Source organism: Zalophus californianus, chromosome X, assembly GCF_009762305.2.
Source record: "Zalophus californianus isolate mZalCal1 chromosome X, mZalCal1.pri.v2, whole genome shotgun sequence".
Lineage (NCBI taxonomy): Eukaryota > Metazoa > Chordata > Mammalia > Carnivora > Otariidae > Zalophus > Zalophus californianus.
The window spans coordinates 48,203,001-48,220,467 of NC_045612.1; the positions used below are offsets into that span (position 1 = coordinate 48,203,001).

Consider the following 17,467-nt stretch of genomic DNA (forward strand, 5'->3'; position numbering starts at 1 on the left):
TGTTTCCTTGTTGATTTTCTGCTTAGATGATCTGTCCATTGCTGAGAGTGGAGTATTGAGGTCTCCTACAATTAATGTATTGTTATCAATATGACTCTTTATTTTGGTTAACAGTTGGCTTATGTAGATGGCTGCTCCCATGTTGGGGGCATAGATATTTACAGTTGTTAGATCTTCTTGTTAGATAGACCCTTTAAGAATGATATAGTGTCCTTCTGTGTCTCTAACTACAGACTTTAGTTTAAAATCTAATTTGTCTGATATAAGAATTGCTACCCCAGCTTTCTTCTGAGGTCCGCTGGCATGGAAGATGAACTCAAAGTGGATGAAAGACCTCAATGTGAGATAGGAATCCATCAAAATCCTAGAGGAGAACATAGGCAGTAACCTCTTTGACATCGCCCACAGCAACTTCTTTCAAGATACATCTCCAAAAGCTAGTGAAACAAAAGCAAAAATGAACTTTTGGGACTTCATCAAGATAAAAAGCTTCTGCACAGCAAAGGAAACAGCCAACAAAACAAAGAGGCAACCCACAGAATGGGATAAGATATTTGCAAATGACACTACAGATAAAGGGCTGGTATCCAAGATCTATAAAGAACTTCTCAAACTCACAACACCCAAAAAACAAATAATCAAGTCAAAAAGTGGGCAGAAGATAGGAAAAGACACTTCTCTGGAGAAGACATACAAATGGCTAACAGATGCATGAAAAAATGTTCATCATCATTAGCCATCAGGGAAATTCAAATCAAAACCACATTGAGATACCACCTTACACCAGATAGAATGGCAAAAATGGACAGGGAAAGAAATAACAAATGTTGGAGAGGTTGTGGAGAAAGGGGAACCCTCTTACACTGTTGGTGAGAATGCAAGTTGGTACAGCCACTTTGGAAAACAGTGTGGAGGTTCCTCAAAAATTTAAAAATAGAGCTACCCTATGACCCAGCAACTGCACTACTGGATATTTACCCCAAAGACACAGATGTAGTGAAAAGAAGGGCCATATGCACCCCAATGTTCATAGCAGAAATGTCCGCAATAGCCAAACTGTGGAAAGAGCCGAGACACCCTTCAACAGATGAATGGTTAAAGAAGATGTGGTCCATATATACAATGGAATATTACTCAGCCCTCAGAAAGGATGAATACCCAACTTTTACATCAACACGGATGGGACTGGAGGAGATTATTCTAAGTGAAATAAGTCAAGCACAGAAAGTCAATTATCATATGGTTTCACTTATTTGTGGAACATAAGGAAGAGCATGGAGGACACTAGGAGAAGGAAGGGAAAAATGGGGGGGAATGGAGGGGGAGATGAACCATGAGAGACTATGGACTCTGAGAAACAAACAGGGTTTTAGAGGGGAGGGGGGAGGGGGGATGTGTTAGCCCGGTGACGGGTATTAAGGAGGGCAGGTACTGCATGGAGCACTGGGTGTTATACGAAAACAATGGATTGTGGATCACCACATCAAAAACTAATGATGTATGGTGACTAACATAACATAATAAAATTTAAAAAAATAAAAAATAAAAATAAAGAATGAGAGTTATAAAATTTAGCCCAAACCTATCTTTCCTAGCATTTCCACCCCCACCAACAAAAATATACTGTTTTATAAGGAAAAATCCACCTCTTCTATAAAACCTTCCAAGTATACAGGTCTTTCTCTTCTCTCTCTCTGCAGGATAGAATTAATTACTTCCTTCTTTAGGTTCCTGTAGCATTAAATTTATTATCCCTCTGATAGCACTTTGTGCATTGTACTGTATTTATTTGTATCTGTCTCCCCTACTAGTCTGTGAACTTAAGGACAGGAATCGTGTCTCACTCATCTCTGTATCCCTAGCACTTTGCACAATGCCTGTCAGAGTGGGTGCTTAACAAATGTGTGTGCAATGGGTGAAGATGTTCTTCAGGTAGTGGTAGCAATAAGAACTTTGGGAGATAGAGTAAGTGATGGAAGTTATGGAGTGTAGCATAAAGCTAACTGAGTCCTGAGAACATGGAAGCTGGTCAGGAAAGGAGAAATGGGCTTCAACTGGCAGGAGTCCCCATGTGGTTTTTCTCCTCCACTACAGAGACCAGCCGTCTGACTATTTGGATTAATAGACTTGGGACTTGGGAACATGTATTGAAAACTGGATGATTGAGGATTCACTTGGTGTTGGGAGAATTTGACTTAGCTGTTCTGTGCTTATTCCAGACTAAGATGCTTTTTCCAGACTAAGATGCTTATGCTGAGAGATTCAACCCTCTTCCAGAGTCATGAATAAGTTTTTCTTCTTGAAAAATCAAAGCCTCCTCATTTTTAGGGCAGGATTCGGGTGGGAGTAGGAATGGTAAAGGTCAGATACTTCTACATTGTCTTTTTTAGCCTGGCTTCAGGGGAAAGTAGCCTACGAAGAGGCTCTAGGGCTGTGGGCCTACTCTGGAATAAATTATCTGTGTGAAAATAGTTATTATCTTATTTCAGGCAACTCTGGTGGCTCTTCTGGTCTGGTTGCTTTGAAGAAAGGAGAGTAGAAGAAAAAATAGGATAAATCATGTCAGAGATACTTGACCTCTCCTTTCTGTCTGAGGTGGAGAGGGATTTGATCCTTAGTGTTCTACAACGAGATGAGGAGCTCCGGAAAGCAGATGAGAAAAGGATCAGGTAAGCGTTCCAGAAAAAGCGCAGGTTCCCAGACCTTTGATCAGTTTTATCTGGACCTTTCCTTATACCTCCCATGTGACTTTCAGAGGAACTTGTGTACAGGTTTACAATTCCTCACTGGGTCAGGTTGGGCTCTCTAAAGTAGTTGCTTCCACAGAACCAGTCTTACTGTCTCTACCCCTCAACAACTTGCCATCCAACCTGTGCAGATTGTGAATGCACTTGTGCTTCTCTCTGGGGTCTTGGCAGGCGACTGAAGAATGAGCTACTGGAGATAAAAAGGAAGGGGGCCAAGAGGGGCAGCCAACACTATAGCGATCGGACCTGTGCCCGGTGCCAGGAGAGCCTGGGCCGTTTGACTCCCAAGACCAACACTTGTCGGGGTTGTAATCACCTGGTGTGTCGGGACTGCCGCATCCAGGAAAGCAATGGTACCTGGAGGTGTAAGGTGTGCACCAAGGAAATGTGAGTATCACCTATGGAGAGAGAGAAAAGGAAGTCCCAGCTGTGGGGAGAATTTCCCTCCTTGGCCTTTGTTAGTTGAATGACAGGAGCCATTTTTTAAAAAAAAATTCACCTGTCACTTTCTTTTATTCCTTCCTAGAGAGCTGAAGAAGGCAACTGGAGACTGGTTTTATGACCAGAAAGTGAATCGCTTTGCTTATCACACAGGCAGTGAGATAATTAGGATGTCCCTGCGCCGTAAGCCTGCAGGTACTGGCCCTGTCTGGAAGTGTTTTGTTGTGGTTGTTGTTTGTTTGTTTGTTGTTGTTGTTTTTGAGGTGCTTGACTTCAGTGATAGATCCTCTGATGTGGAGTCCTGTTATAGTCTTACTGGTGGTGTCCTCACTTCATGGGCTCTGTGGGGGAATATAAAGATTATATTGCCATCCCTTCTGCAAGTGTGATGTGTTTCCCTTTTCCCCCTCATCACCACCACTCTGCCACACTTTTGTTTGTCTTGAAGTGAATAAAAGAGAGATGCTGGGACAGCCCCTTCTACATCAGTCACAGATGGATGATATCTGGCCGGGAAGAAAGATCATTCAGGAGCAACAGAAGAAGCCCAGGTAAGAACTAGCATTCATTTACAGAAATGCTACACATCCTTTTAACTTATTTTAACATTATTTTAAACTTTCTTCTATTTATAAAATAATAGCTGTTTATTACAGGAAAATTTGGAAAGTACAGAAAAGAATAAAGAAAGAGGGAAAAAATACTATCTTACAACCCACATGTAAATATTAACATTTTGGCATATTTACTCTGTTCTTTTTTTTAAAAACATTTTATTTATTTATTTGAGAGAGCGAGAGAGCATGAGCAGGGTGGAGGGGCAGAGGCAGAGGGAGAAGCAGACTCCCCGCTGAGTGCGGGACTCAATCCCAGGACCCTGTGATCATACCTGAGCCAAAGGCAGAGGCTTAACTGACTGAGTCACCCAGGTGCCCTTACTCTGTTCTGTTAAGAACAATTTAAAGACGAATAAAAATAACACATATTCATTATTAAAAACTTAACCAGTATAGGAAACAGTAAAGAAAGCCACAAATCACCCAAATTCCTACTAGCCCAGTATTCACATGTGAAAATTATTTCAGATATCTTTTGTGTGTATATATAGATAGAAGGATGGTGGGTGGATAGACTGAAAAATCTGTGTGATATTGGATCATAATATATACATTAAGAGCATGCTATGAAATTTTACTTGAATTTAACAGAATAAAACAGAAGAAATAAAATTGAAGAATTGCTCATCTTCAAATGTTTCTTTACCATAAAAGATATTAGTCATTAACATCCTTCTAAGTTTAAGAAAAAAAAATCATAAAAACCATTGAGTAGTCATTTTTTCCCTGGAGTCTTTTTGGCAACAGCCCTATTGAGATATACTTCACATACCATACAATTCACCCATTTATAGTGTGTTTTTTTATTTTTTTTAAAGATTTTATTTATTTATTTGAGAGAGAGAGAACGAGAGACAGAGAGCACGAGAGGGAAGAGGGTCAGAGGGAGAAGCAGACTCCCCGCTGAGCAGGGAGCCCGATGCGGGACTCGATCCCGGGACTCCAGGATCATGACCTGAGCCGAAGGCAGTGGCTTAACCAACTGAGCCACCCAGGCGCCCCACCCATTTATAGTGTATAATGCAGTGGTTTTTAGTGTGTTCACAGAACTGTGCAACCATCACCTCAACTGATTTTTAGAACTTTTCATCGCCTTAATAAGAAACCCTGTACTCTTTAGCTATCACTCCCCCAACTTCCTTATCCTTCTACCCCTCCTAAGCATTCACTGCTCTACTTTCTATCTCCATATATTTGCCTATTCTGGGCATTTCGTTTAAATGGAATCAAAGAATATGTGGTCCTTTGTGACTGTCTTCTGTCACTTAACATAATGTATTCAGGGTTCATCCACGTTATAGCATGTGCCAGGACTTAATTTCTTTTTATTGCCAAACAATATTCTATTATATATTCTGATAATATTCTGTTATATGTATATACCACATTTAATTTTTCCATTCATCTGTTGATGGACATTTGGATTATTTTCACTTTTTGGTTATTATAAGTAATGCAGCTATGAACTTTCATTATGAGTTTTTGTATGGACATAACATTTTCATTTCTTTTAGGTAGATACCTAGGAGTGGAGTGCTAGGTCAATCATTTAGTCATTTTAAAAAATCTACTTGTTTCAATATCACCAGTAGACTCTCTGCTATGAAAGAGGAGGAGATTAGCTTTCTTAAACTTTCTCCCAATGCTTTCCCCTACTCCCATTTTTTATTACTCAAATCACTTTTACTTTGTTAGCACTTATAACATTTACATTCTGTTATGCAACCATAAATCATCTGCCTGTTTTATCTGTTTGTTTAGTTTTATTTCATATTTAAAAGGATTGTCAGCTTATAATCAGGCCTTGGAACATGACTCCTCTATATTTCTGAATTCTTTCCTTTCATTTATTTCTTGGTTGTTTGGATTTTACCACTGAGAAGTTCCTTCAAGAAGGGCTTGCAGAAGCTATGTTTATTTTGCTCTTTCATGTTAAGAATGTCTGCCTAGTGACTTTATACTTGAATGATATCTTGGCTGGGTATTGTATTCTTGGGTCATACTTTTTTTCCCTCAGAATGTTGTAGACACTACTCCATTGTCTTCTGCCACTGAATGTGACTGTGATGAAGTCTGAGGCCAGCTAGCCTTTTGTTTTTCTCCCTTGTAGGTAACTGAGTGTGTGTGTGTGTGCACACACATGTGTGCACATGTGCATGTGTGCACATATCGCAGTGGTGATCATCCTGTATCATTTCCCCCTAATATGTACCCTTGATGAGTCCTTTCTTCATTGCAGGAAAATTTTTCTGTATCATACCCTCTGAACTTTTTTTCTGTTTCATTAGTTAAGTTTCCCACCTTAGGGACATTGGATTTCTTTTTTGTAAAAATTTTTTTTTATTTATTTGACAGGGAGACAGAGAGCACAAGCAGGGGGAGCGGCAGAGGGAGAGGGAGAAACAGACTCCCCGCTGAGCAGGGAGCCTGATGCGGGACTTGATCGCAGAACTCTGGGAGCATGACCCCAGCCGAAGGCAAATGCTTAATGACTGAGCCACCCAGGCGCCCCTGAGGACATTGGATTTCTTCTTTCTTTCTTTCTTTTTTTTAAAGATTTTATTTATTTATTTGACAGAGAGAGACACAGCGAGAGAGAGAACACAAGCAGGGGGAGTGGGAGAGGGAGAAGCAGGCTTCCCGCAGAGCGGGGAGCACGATGAGCGGCTCAATCCCAGGACCTGGGATCATGACCCAAGCCGAAGGCAGATGCTTAACGACTGAGCCACCCGGGTGCCCCGGATTTCTTATTTCTTTATTCTCCTTTTCTGTCCTTTAACTATCAAATGCAAGAGAAAAGAAAGGTAAAAGCAATGAACTGTGATTAACCCAACCCTTTCCTCTATGCTATTACTTTGACTTTCAGACATTTTCGTTATTCCCCCTCTTCCCTTTCTTTTTGCTATATCTAATGTACTTTTAGAACGAATTATCTTGAGACACCTGGGTAGCTCAGTTGGTTAAGCGCCTGACTCTTGTTTCAGCTCAGATCATGATCTCAGGCTCATGATCTCAGGCTTATGATCTCAGGATCGTGAGGTCAAGCCCTACATTGGGCTCCACGCTTAATGCAGAGTGTGCTTGAGATTCTTTACCCCTCCTTCCCCCTCTGCCTCTGCTCCTCCCTACCCCATGTGCCATTTTCTCTCTCTCAAGTAAGTAAGTAAATAAATATCTTTTAAAAAGAGAATGAATTATCTTGATTAGGTTTTAATTTGTTCTTTGCTCTTAGTCTTCCTTTGCCCCTAATTTTGTTTTATCATCTTTCCTGTTTGAGCTCTTATGCTTTATCTAATCTATATTCTTATTAAGTTCCTATATAGTATAGAGTACTCACAAGAAAGCTACTAATTTTCTTAGGGTTATATTCTTCTCCAGAATAGTTCTCTGCCTATATTGCAAGTTGATTCTATTTCTCTCCACCTCATGGCATATTCATATATCTGCCAGACCATTTCTTCTCATTTTACTCATGTTTAACCTAGGAAGTTCTGCCTGTATCTTTTATTTGTTCTGATACAGTGTGTGAATCCTCCTTGACAAGCCTCTCACCTCAACCTGAGACAATTTATCTCTTCCCTACCCCCAACTGTACTTTAAGAATAGAATATTGCTTGTGATATGCTTCTTTTTTGGTACCTGAGGGGAAGGGCAAAAGGCAGCTTGGGGGTCTTGGGTTTGGGTCTGCTGAAATTCTCTTAATTGTCCAGGCTCACAGTCCAGCTCTGGATGCATCCTCTAACTCATACCCTTGCTCCCCTAGAGATCACATACCCCAGCTGTCGTGTCTACCTCTGTTGGGATCCTCCAGTGGTACCTGGGGCTACAAATCTTGAGAACTTTTGTTTTCCTAGACTCGTTCCAGGACTGCTGACTCACTCACTTCAGCTGCACATCTCTATATCAGATAGAGTTTTGCTGTGCTAAATCTTTTCTTCTGTTTTCTTAGCCATGACTTTTTGAACTTCATGACCTGAGGCTTTACTCCTTGTTTGGTTGCTGCTGGTGAATTTTTTGGCTTTTTATTTGTGTTTTTTTCCCCCCTACCCTTCCCTCAGCCAAAGGGAAGTGACTTAATCATGTTTTATATGATTGTTGAAAAGCAATATAGAAATATGTAAAATGAGTCCCCAGTAACCTCACTGCTTCTGCCCCAGACTATTATTGTTAATAGGCATTACTAGTTTTGGTGTATGGACTACCAGACTGTCTAAATGTACAAATATAGATTGGATTCTTAAATTTTTATTTTTTAAAAAGATTATTTATTTACTTGAGAGAGAGTAAGAGAGAGAGAGAGGGCACAGAGGGAGAGGGAGAAGCAGACTCACTGGTGAGCAGGGAGCCCGATGCAGGACTCGATCCCAGGACCCTGGGATCACGACCTGAGCCAAAGGCAGACGTCCACCTGACTGAGCCACCCAGGCACCCTGGATTCTTAAATTTTTAATCTCTTTTTAAAAAAGGACCATACTACATACATACTTAGTGGTAAAAAATGAAAGAGAAAGAATTTTAAAAACTCAATTAATATAGATAATCCCATAGAAAATTGGCAAAATATTTGAACAGACATTTTGCCAAAGGCGACATACAGATTTCAAATAAGCACATAAAAAGATGCTCAACATCTTTACTTATTAGGGAGATACAAATTAAAATCATAATAAGATACTACCATATACCCACTAGCTGGCTAAAATGTAAAAACTGACCATACCAGTTGTTGGTGAGGATGTAGAGCAACTGGAATTCTCATACACTGCTGGTGGGAGTGTGCAACAGTGCAGCCCCTTTGAAAACCAGTTTAGTAGTAGTTTAGTTAAATGTGTACTACCTTGCGATTCAGCCATTCCATTTCTCGGAATTTACTCAAGAGAAGCGAAAGCATATGTCCATGCAAAGACTTGTACATGAATGTTCATGGCAGCTTTGTTTGTAATAGCCAAAACCTGGAAACAACTCAAATGTCTATTAACAGGTGAAGGGATAAATTGTGGTTGGCTTATACAGTGGAATACTACTCAGCAATCGAAAGGAATAAACTATTGATACAAGGAATAACATGGGTGAATCTCAAAATAATCCTGTTGAGTGAAAGAAGCCAAACAAAAGAGAGGACATACTGTATGATTCTATTTATATAAAATTCTAGAAAATGCACCCCACATTTTAGTGGCAGAACACAGATCAGCACTTTCTGTCTAGGGACAGAGGCAGGGAGGGAGGAATGGATTATGAAGGAGCAAGAGGAAACCCTTGAGAGTGATAGATGTATTCACTCACTTAATTGAGGTAGTGGTTTCATGAGTGTATGTATATGCTAAAACTCATCAAATTGCACACTTAACCCCATGCAGTTTATTTATGTCAGTTATAACTCAAGGTGTAAAAGGAACAACTCTAGAAAAATATAACATTGACATCTTTCCGTGTCCGCACCAAGGGTCTATCTCATTCTTTTTGCTATCTGTATGGTGTTTCATTGTGTGTGTGTACTGTGATTTTATCCACACAGCTTCGGGTGGGTGACTCATCTGTTCTAGGTGATGAGGCCGCCCCTTTTTCCTTTTGGATAAGGATAAAAATGGCTTTTATTTCCTGAATCCGATTAACACATCTGACATCATCGGTCAGAATGCAATTTCTGAAAACTACTGCTTCTGGCTATCTAGGACCTCTTGTCTCATTGGACCCAGAAGACTTATTTATCCTAAACATGGAAGCAGATTAAGTGGCCATAAATGATCTTTGCCATAAAATTATGAAGCCTCAGAGGTAATCAAATACAGCCCTCTTGTTTTTACAGAAAAGAAAGCAAGATAAGTGATTTCCCCGAGATCATACAGATAGGTAGAGGCCAGGACTCCCATCTCTTAGTCTATTTTTTACTGCACAGATGTCAGTAATTGCCTTTTTGCCCTAGGGTTATTTGTATCAGCTCTGGATTAGTATGTATTCATCTTAAGGAAAAAATACAAGCAAAAAACACACTCCATGGGCTATTGTTAAACTGCCTCTCTAGAGGAATGGTTCTGCTTTGGATTCCTTATTCTTTGGAGCAAAGAGGGGAAAAAAGTAAAAATGAAATCAACTTCCCTGCTCTGCCTTGGACAATAAAGCTAATATATCTCTCAAGAAATGACCACCGTTTCACTCTTGCAGGCCCCAGGATTTCAACCCCCGCTGTCTGTTTTCATAAAGCTATTGCAAACATCATGTGATAACTTGGAAAGTTTATTCTTTACTGCCTAAGACATTATAGATTCTGGTTATTTTGTTCTTTTTTTTCTGGTTACTTTGCTCTTTGTTCATATATTAGTTCATTCATTTTTTAAACAAATATCTGTGAATGCCTACTATTTGCCAGGCACTGTTTTAGGCCATGGGATACACTGGTAAATACAAGAAAGTCCCTTGCTTGTGGAGCTTAGATTTGGGGATAGGGAGACACAGACAGTAATCAAATGCATATATCAAATCAGATGTTGACAAGTGCTATGGAGAAATTGAAGTAGGCTAAAAGGATAGGGAGTGCCAGGAAAACATGTGTGCTGTTTTACTTAGGATAGCCAGGGAAAGTCTTGATAATACGGTGATACCTGAGCAAAGACATGAAGCAAATGAAGGAGCAAATCCTGAGAGTATCTGGGGGAAGAGCATTGTGGGCAGAGAAAGCAGAAGATAGAAAGACCTTAAGGTGAGTTGGTATTTGGCATGTTTGAATACTCTGGAACTGAGTGAGCAAGGGGAGAAGTGGTAGGAGGTGAGGACAGAGAAGGGATCAGAAGCAGATCATGTACGACTTTGTTGGCACCTTGTAAGGACTCTGTCTTTCACTCCGAGTGACATGATACAATTTTTCTATTTTTAAATTGAGGTAAAATTCACATAACATACAATTCATCATTTTCACAAATTTAAGGCATGCCATTCAGTGGCTTTTAGTACTTCGAGAATGCTGCGCAACCATCGCCATGGTCTAACTTCAGAACATTTCCATCACTACAGAAAGAAACCCCGTACCTCTTAAGCAGTCACTCCCCATTTCTTCCAGTCCCTAATCTGCTTTCTGTCTCTCTGTGGGTTTGCCTACTCTGAATATTTCATACAAGTGGAGTCATAGAAAATACTTCTTGCTTCTTTCACTTCGCGTAATGTTTTCAAGGTTCATCTATGTTGTAGTATGGATCAGAACTTGATTTCTTTTTATTGACAGTAATATTTCATTGTATAGGATATACCACATTTTGTTTATCCATTCATCCATTGGTGAGTATTTAGCCTGCTTCCACCTGTTGGCTATTGTGAATAATGCTGGTCTGAACACTCATGTACAAGTTTTCGTGTGAACACGTTTTCAGTTCTCTTGGGTATATACCTAGAAGTGGAATTGCTGGGTCATATGGTAATTCTATGCTGGATTTATATTTTATTTTATTTTATTCCTTAAATTTATTTATTTTAAAGATTTCATTTATTATTATTATTATTTTTTGTCAGAGAGAGCACAAGCGGGGGGAGTGGCAGGTAGAGGGAGAAGTAGGCTCCTTGCTGAGCAAGGAGCCCCTGGATTTATATTTTAAAAGCTCATTTTGACTGTTCTATTGAGGATAGATTGTGTAGGGACAAGGGTAGAAGTAGGGAGTTCAGTCAGGAGGCTATTGTGACCACATTGTGACCAGTAGCTGGATGATGGTGGTTTGGACCAAAGTAATGGCAGTGGAGGGGCTGAGAACTGGTCAGATTCTAGATATAATTGAAGACAAAGCCAAGAGTATTTGCTAACAGATTGGGTTTGTATTGTGCGAGAATGAGGGGAGTTAAGGGAAACTGTTAAGATTTTTGACCAGACCAATGAAAGGAGAAAGCTGTCATTTGATGAAATTGAGAGAAGAACAGGTTTGGGGGAGGATTAGGGCCTTAGTTTTGCACTTGCTGTGTTTGAGACATCCAAGCAGAAATGTCAAGTAGGCTGTTGGAACTATAAGCCTGGCGTTTGAGTGAGAGTTAAATTTAGGAGTTATTGGTTTATAGAGGATATTTAAAGCCATGAGGCTAGATGAGATCATTTAGGGATAATTCTAGATAGTGAAGAGAAGCAGCCTAAGGAATAAGCCTGGACACAATCCAAAAATTGGAGGTTTAGGAGACGAAGGACCAGCAAAGGAGCCCGAGAAGGGGGCTGCAGCAAGGTCAGGGGACCACAGAGTGTTATGTCCTGGCAGCCAAGTGAAATTAGTTGAGATTCTTGAGGAAGAATGATTTTTCCCTTTTTCTTACTGCTCTCACAAATTCCTTGAGGCTCGGGAATGGTGTCCTTCCTTTTAGCAATGAGAACTGCTGTTTTGAATGCCCAGGGTCATCCATAAAGCTGAGAAAGAATTCTGGTCTTCTGAATATGGTCTTTGAAACATACTTCTTATTTATGTGTCTACTTTAAGCCCCACTGAGGGGATTCAGTCAACAAATATAGGAGTGCCCACTGTATGGCAGTTTCTCTTCTAGGCACTGGGAACACAGCAGTGAATAAAATATGTGGTCACTGATCTCACAGAACTTAGTCTAATGGAGGAGAAAGTCATTAAATAGGTCATTTAAAAAAATTATTGGATAAATTAAATAATTTGTTTAAAAGACATAAATAATTACATATGGGATGACTGCTATCAAGAAATGAGGGTGCTTTCAGAGCATAGAGGAAGGTTACTAATCCAGACTTGGAGTGGGGACATATAGAGATCTAGAGGAATTAACATAGAAGGAGAGTCCTGAAGAAGGAGTTGATATAACCAGGTGAGGAAAACGGTCATTGTGAAAAGAACATCCCAGGCAGAGAAAAGAGTAAAAGGGAGAACTTTGGCATATTCAAGGAACCAAAAGAGCTTAATCATTCTGGAAACGTAAAGTATAAGGTAGGTGGAGATGAGTCTGGAGAAGTGAGCAGGGGGCAAAATCCTAAAGGTTTTCTTGCCATGGTAAGGAGTTTGAACTCAATCCCAACAGCAATGAGGAACTGCCGAACAGTTTTCAAAGTATACTCAGATATTTATCTTAGAAAGATCACTCAGGCTACCAATGTGAGTGGGCTGGAAGGAGGCCCGACTCCCAGCAGGAGAGCCCACTTCCTCTACATAATTGCCTCTTGGTTTTTATTCTAGTGTGCCATTTGAGGTGCCCAAGCCGAAAAGCGGAAAGAGTGCGCTGGAGGCTGAGAGCGAGAGTCTGGATAGCTACACAGCTGACTCGGATAGCCTGTCAAGGTGAAACCCCTATGAGTCCCTGCACCTCCGCTCATCCCAAGTCTCCATTTTGTTGTCTAGTTCAGGAGGCAGGGCTCCTATAGTTTCAGTGTGTCTGCCTTCTGTCCTCAGCAGGTCAAATGAAGTATTTTCTCTGATCTCACCACAAGTCTTGTCAGTAGTACATCTGCTGTTGGCTCCGAGCACAGCCTTCTGGGGCATGCTAACTTCCACAGGCTGCTGCATCTTGGAGGAGTCTTCTTGGACCAGTAGCAACTGCCCCCGATGTCCCTTAGGAATGGGGGAGTGAGTGTGTTTGTGCAAAGTTGCTTATCTGATTGTCTGCATTCCTTCAAGGTAAATCAGATGTGAAGTTTTACCTTCTGGATTTGGTTACTACAGTGACCCCAAGCCAGTGGATCTCCTTCCATAGAGCTTCCATAGACGGGGAAGGTGAGGAGGTGATTTTGTTATAACTTCTATATCTACCTCCAGGAGAGACTCTCTGGATAAATCTGGCCTGTTTCCAGAATGGAAGAAGATGTCTGCCCCCGCACCTCAAGTGGAAAAGGTAAGGTTTAGTTATTGGTCAGTTGGGGTCTCTCTCTCTTTTCTCTCTTTCTTTCTCCCTTCTCAGGAGCAGTTTGCATCAAGAATTCAACTAAACAAATTTCAGTTCAGATTCACTTGAGAGCATTGAAGGTTTTGGTTGAAACATGTGAGAAAATATGTTTCTTACTACTTCCTAGGATTAAATTCCTAAGATTAAATTAATCTTTCCTTTAACTTTGTATAGTTTAGCAAAAATCTGAGCCTTATTCTTCCTAAGGCTCTTTTTCCTTACTCCATCCTTCTAGCTACCCTACAATCCTTTCCCATTTCCTTGCCCTTATTCCTTCCTAGGAAACTCTGCCTGGGGGTCAAAATGTGATATCTGTTGATGAGGGTGAAATGATATTTAAGAAGAACACCAGAAAAATCCTCAGGCCTTCAGGTAGGTTTCCCTTCATGGCCTTTGAGATTGAAGTCCTACATGCCCTGGATGTGCTCTTGGTATGGAAAAGAGTAGGTCTCTTATGATTTGGGTTATTGCTCTTCCATTCAGAATATACTAAATCTGTGATTGATCTTCGCCCGGAAGATGTGGGACATGAAAGTGGCTCCTTGGGAGACAGAAGCAAATCTGTCCCAGGCCTCAGTGTAGATATGGTAAGTACCCTTGTATTGGTCGCTATATGAAATTTTATAAATCTAGAGTTGACCTTAGTACTTGATACTCCTAATCAACCTGTTTAATTCTTTAGGAAAAGGCAACATGAATCTTAATTCCTCCAAATTTCTAAAGTAAATCTGGTTGCTGAATCACTTAAAAAAAAAAAAGACTGTCTTCACGGTCTCTTTTATCTTCTAATATGTTTCTTGATATATAGTTGGGAGCTCAAAAAATACTTATTTTTTAAAAAGATTTTATTTATTTGACAGAGAGAGACAGTGAGAGAGAGAGCACAAGCGGGGGGAGTGGGAGAGGGAGAAGCAGGCTCCCCGCAGAGCAGGGAGCCCGATGCGGGGCTTGATCCCAGGACCCTGGGATCATGACCTGAGCCGAAGGCAGAGGCTTAATGACTGAGCCACCCAGGTGCCCCAATAAATACCTATTTTGATTAAAATATAAAGCGTTGGTTGGGTTGGGGCAGTCGAATGGGAAAGAGATATTCTTATCTTGTTCTTTTGAGATTGGAAAAAGATGGTTGGAATATAGTTTGGAAGCCTGAAATGGGAGACACAAAATAAGGATAATGTGCATGCATGTGCGCATGACACTTTAGAGTTGAGTGATAATTATGGCTCCCACTCAAGGAAGTTTATTTGTCTTTGAACTTTTTCTAACTTTATTAACTCTGAATCTATATTTACTGTTCCAGGAGGAGGAGGAGGAAGAAGAAGACATTGACCACCTGGTGAAGCTGCATCGCCAGAAGCTAGCCAGGAGCAGCATGCGAAGTGGTTCCTCCATGGTAAGTTCTATTAGTTTTGTGGCTACAGACATGTTGGGGTACCAGGAATGAAGGAAGTATCTCTCTAGAGCTGAGTCAGGACCTGGGGAAATCGTCCTTGTCACTCTTTCCAGGTAAGTGAGCTGCATTTATCTGTTCATATCCTCAGTTTAGATAGTAGTTGCTTAGGGCACAGCTAGGTGACTTTCCTTGACCTCTGCCCTGGAAGTAGTCAGGTAATTAGGCAGTTTGGGCTAGAGCCAGTCTTGATCACAGCTTTGTGAACAGTAAACCATGACTTCTCCTCTAAAAAGGTTAACAGGCCACAAAGTGAGCAAGATAATATTTCTTCATCAGAGTCCACTCCAGATCTCACGTTCAGGAGCATTGTCCTGACGGGGGCCCTGGCAGGGTTAATTGACAACTGGGTATGATTAAGGAGCAGCAATGTCAATCAGAATCATGAAGTTAAAGGCACATTTAAGAATTAGGGCCTAGGGGCGCCTGGGTGGCTCAGTCGTTAAGCGTCTGCCTTCGGCTCAGGTCATGATCCCAGGGTCCTGGGATCAAGTCCCGCATTGGTCTCCCGGCTCTGCGGGGAGCCTGCTTCTCCCTCTGCCTGCCGCTCCCCCTGCTTGTGTTCCCTCTCTCGCTGTGTCTCTCTCTGTCAAATAAATAAATAAAATCTTAAAAAGAAAAGAATTAGGGCCTAGTTCTGTCAGAAGTATGAAAATTAGTGTTTAGGGGACAGAGAGTCAGGAACTGAGGTGATTGGGGTTCGTTCCCACTCCCACACAGGAATAGAATGGCAGGCTTACAGAGCTGATTGCTACCTGACACTTTTTTCTATAGGTGCTGATAGGGATAAGGCAGATAAAAGAAACCCACAGACACACACACACACACAGACACACAATGGAATATTACTCAGCTATCAAAAAATGAAACCTCGCCATTTGTGATGACATGGATGGAGCTAGAGTGTATTGTGCCAATAAGTCAGTCAGAGAAAGACAAATACCAAATACCATACGATCTTGCTCATGTGTGGAATTTAAGGAACAAAACAGATGAACATATGGCAAGGGGGAAAAGAAAAAAAAGGAGAGAGGGAAACAAGCCCTAAGAGACTCTTAAGGATAGAGAACAAACTATGGGTTGATGGAGGGAGGTGGATGGGGGATGGGCTAGATCAGGGATGGGTATTAAAGAGGGCACTTGTCATGTTGAGTACTGGGTGTCGTATATAAGTGATGAGCCACTGCATTCTACTCCAGACACCAATATTGCACTGTCTGTTAACTAAGATTTAAATAAAAAAAGAAACCCACAGATAATTAAGGCACTTTGTTTTAATTAGTAACTGACCCCTGCTAGCCAACATGTTAGCATATATAACATATGCCAGAAACATAGTTTCATCTTACCTGTACTCCTTGTCTACCTTCTGGGCCAGGTGAAAACTAAAACTAAACATTGTAAAAAGGGGGAGAGAAGAGAAGCTAAGAGCATAGGTGAGCCATGAACTGGTTATTAACCTCAACAGGTGTGAGTGTGCCACTAGCTGTCTCATCCTCTGGGTACAAGACTGTTGGCAGCACTCGCTTACTGCAGGGGCTTCTGAAGATTTTGTTTTGTTCAATGACTGTGGCTTTATTATGAGGGAAGATGGGAGCAGTTTGGGAAGGGGAGGTATGCCTTTATCAGATGTTTGTGGGCGCTTTATCTGCAGAGTACAATTGGCAGCATGATGAGCATCTATAGTGAAGCTGGTGACTTTGGCAACATCTTTGTGACTGGCAAGATTGCCTTTTCCCTGAAGTATGAGCAGCAAACACAGACTCTGGTCATCCACGTGAAGGAGTGCCACCAGCTGGCCTATGCTGATGAAGCTAAGAAGCGCTCTAACCCGTGAGTGCTTCTGGAATCTGACTGGTGCTCTGAGATGGGAGCTCGGACCCGGGCATCTCCGTTATCACTTCCTGGGCAGACAGGGAGGTGTATTTGAGAGCGGCTAGGGGAGATACGGGGAAGGGACCAGGATTGGGAACATGCTAGAAGGACATGCCTGAGAGGGCTTGCTGTGACATTTTCATTTCATCATGGCATCTGTATATGGAGAGCAGAGAAGTAAAGAATGGGCTTGAGGGAAAAAAAAAAAAAAACAATAAATGACTCCATACTCTCCTTCATTTCTAGATACGTGAAGACTTACCTTCTGCCTGACAAGTCCCGCCAAGGAAAAAGAAAAACCAGCATCAAGCGGGACACCACCAATCCACTGTATGATGAGACCCTCAGAGTACGTATCTAGATCCCAAAAGGAGAACACGTTCTGTCTTGTGTGCTGAGCTGTAGCTATTCCTCTGCTGCAGGGCTGGGTGACATGGTTTTCAGTGGCCATGTCTGTATCTGAAGATATGCCG

At 41.3% G+C, this 17,467-nt stretch overlaps 1 protein-coding gene across 3 annotated transcripts in view; it reads left to right on the top strand.

The window, feature by feature from the left end:
- Positions 1-17,467, top strand: part of SYTL4 (synaptotagmin like 4) — a 65,237-nt gene that overhangs the window by 34,187 nt on the left and 13,583 nt on the right. For all 3 annotated transcript variants that reach the window (XR_003522561.1, XM_027607910.2, XM_027607911.1), the window contains exons 2-12: positions 2,490-2,669; positions 2,919-3,134; positions 3,274-3,383; positions 3,637-3,739; positions 12,967-13,068; positions 13,543-13,618; positions 13,951-14,041; positions 14,153-14,256; positions 14,970-15,062; positions 16,774-16,952; positions 17,241-17,343. Coding sequence is in view for 2 of the 3 variants with exons in the window: in XM_027607910.2 (XP_027463711.1) it covers positions 2,560-2,669; positions 2,919-3,134; positions 3,274-3,383; positions 3,637-3,739; positions 12,967-13,068; positions 13,543-13,618; positions 13,951-14,041; positions 14,153-14,256; positions 14,970-15,062; positions 16,774-16,952; positions 17,241-17,343 (1,287 nt within the window). In the remaining variant the exon portion in view is untranslated. The remainder of the gene's footprint in view (positions 1-2,489; positions 2,670-2,918; positions 3,135-3,273; positions 3,384-3,636; positions 3,740-12,966; positions 13,069-13,542; positions 13,619-13,950; positions 14,042-14,152; positions 14,257-14,969; positions 15,063-16,773; positions 16,953-17,240; positions 17,344-17,467) is intronic.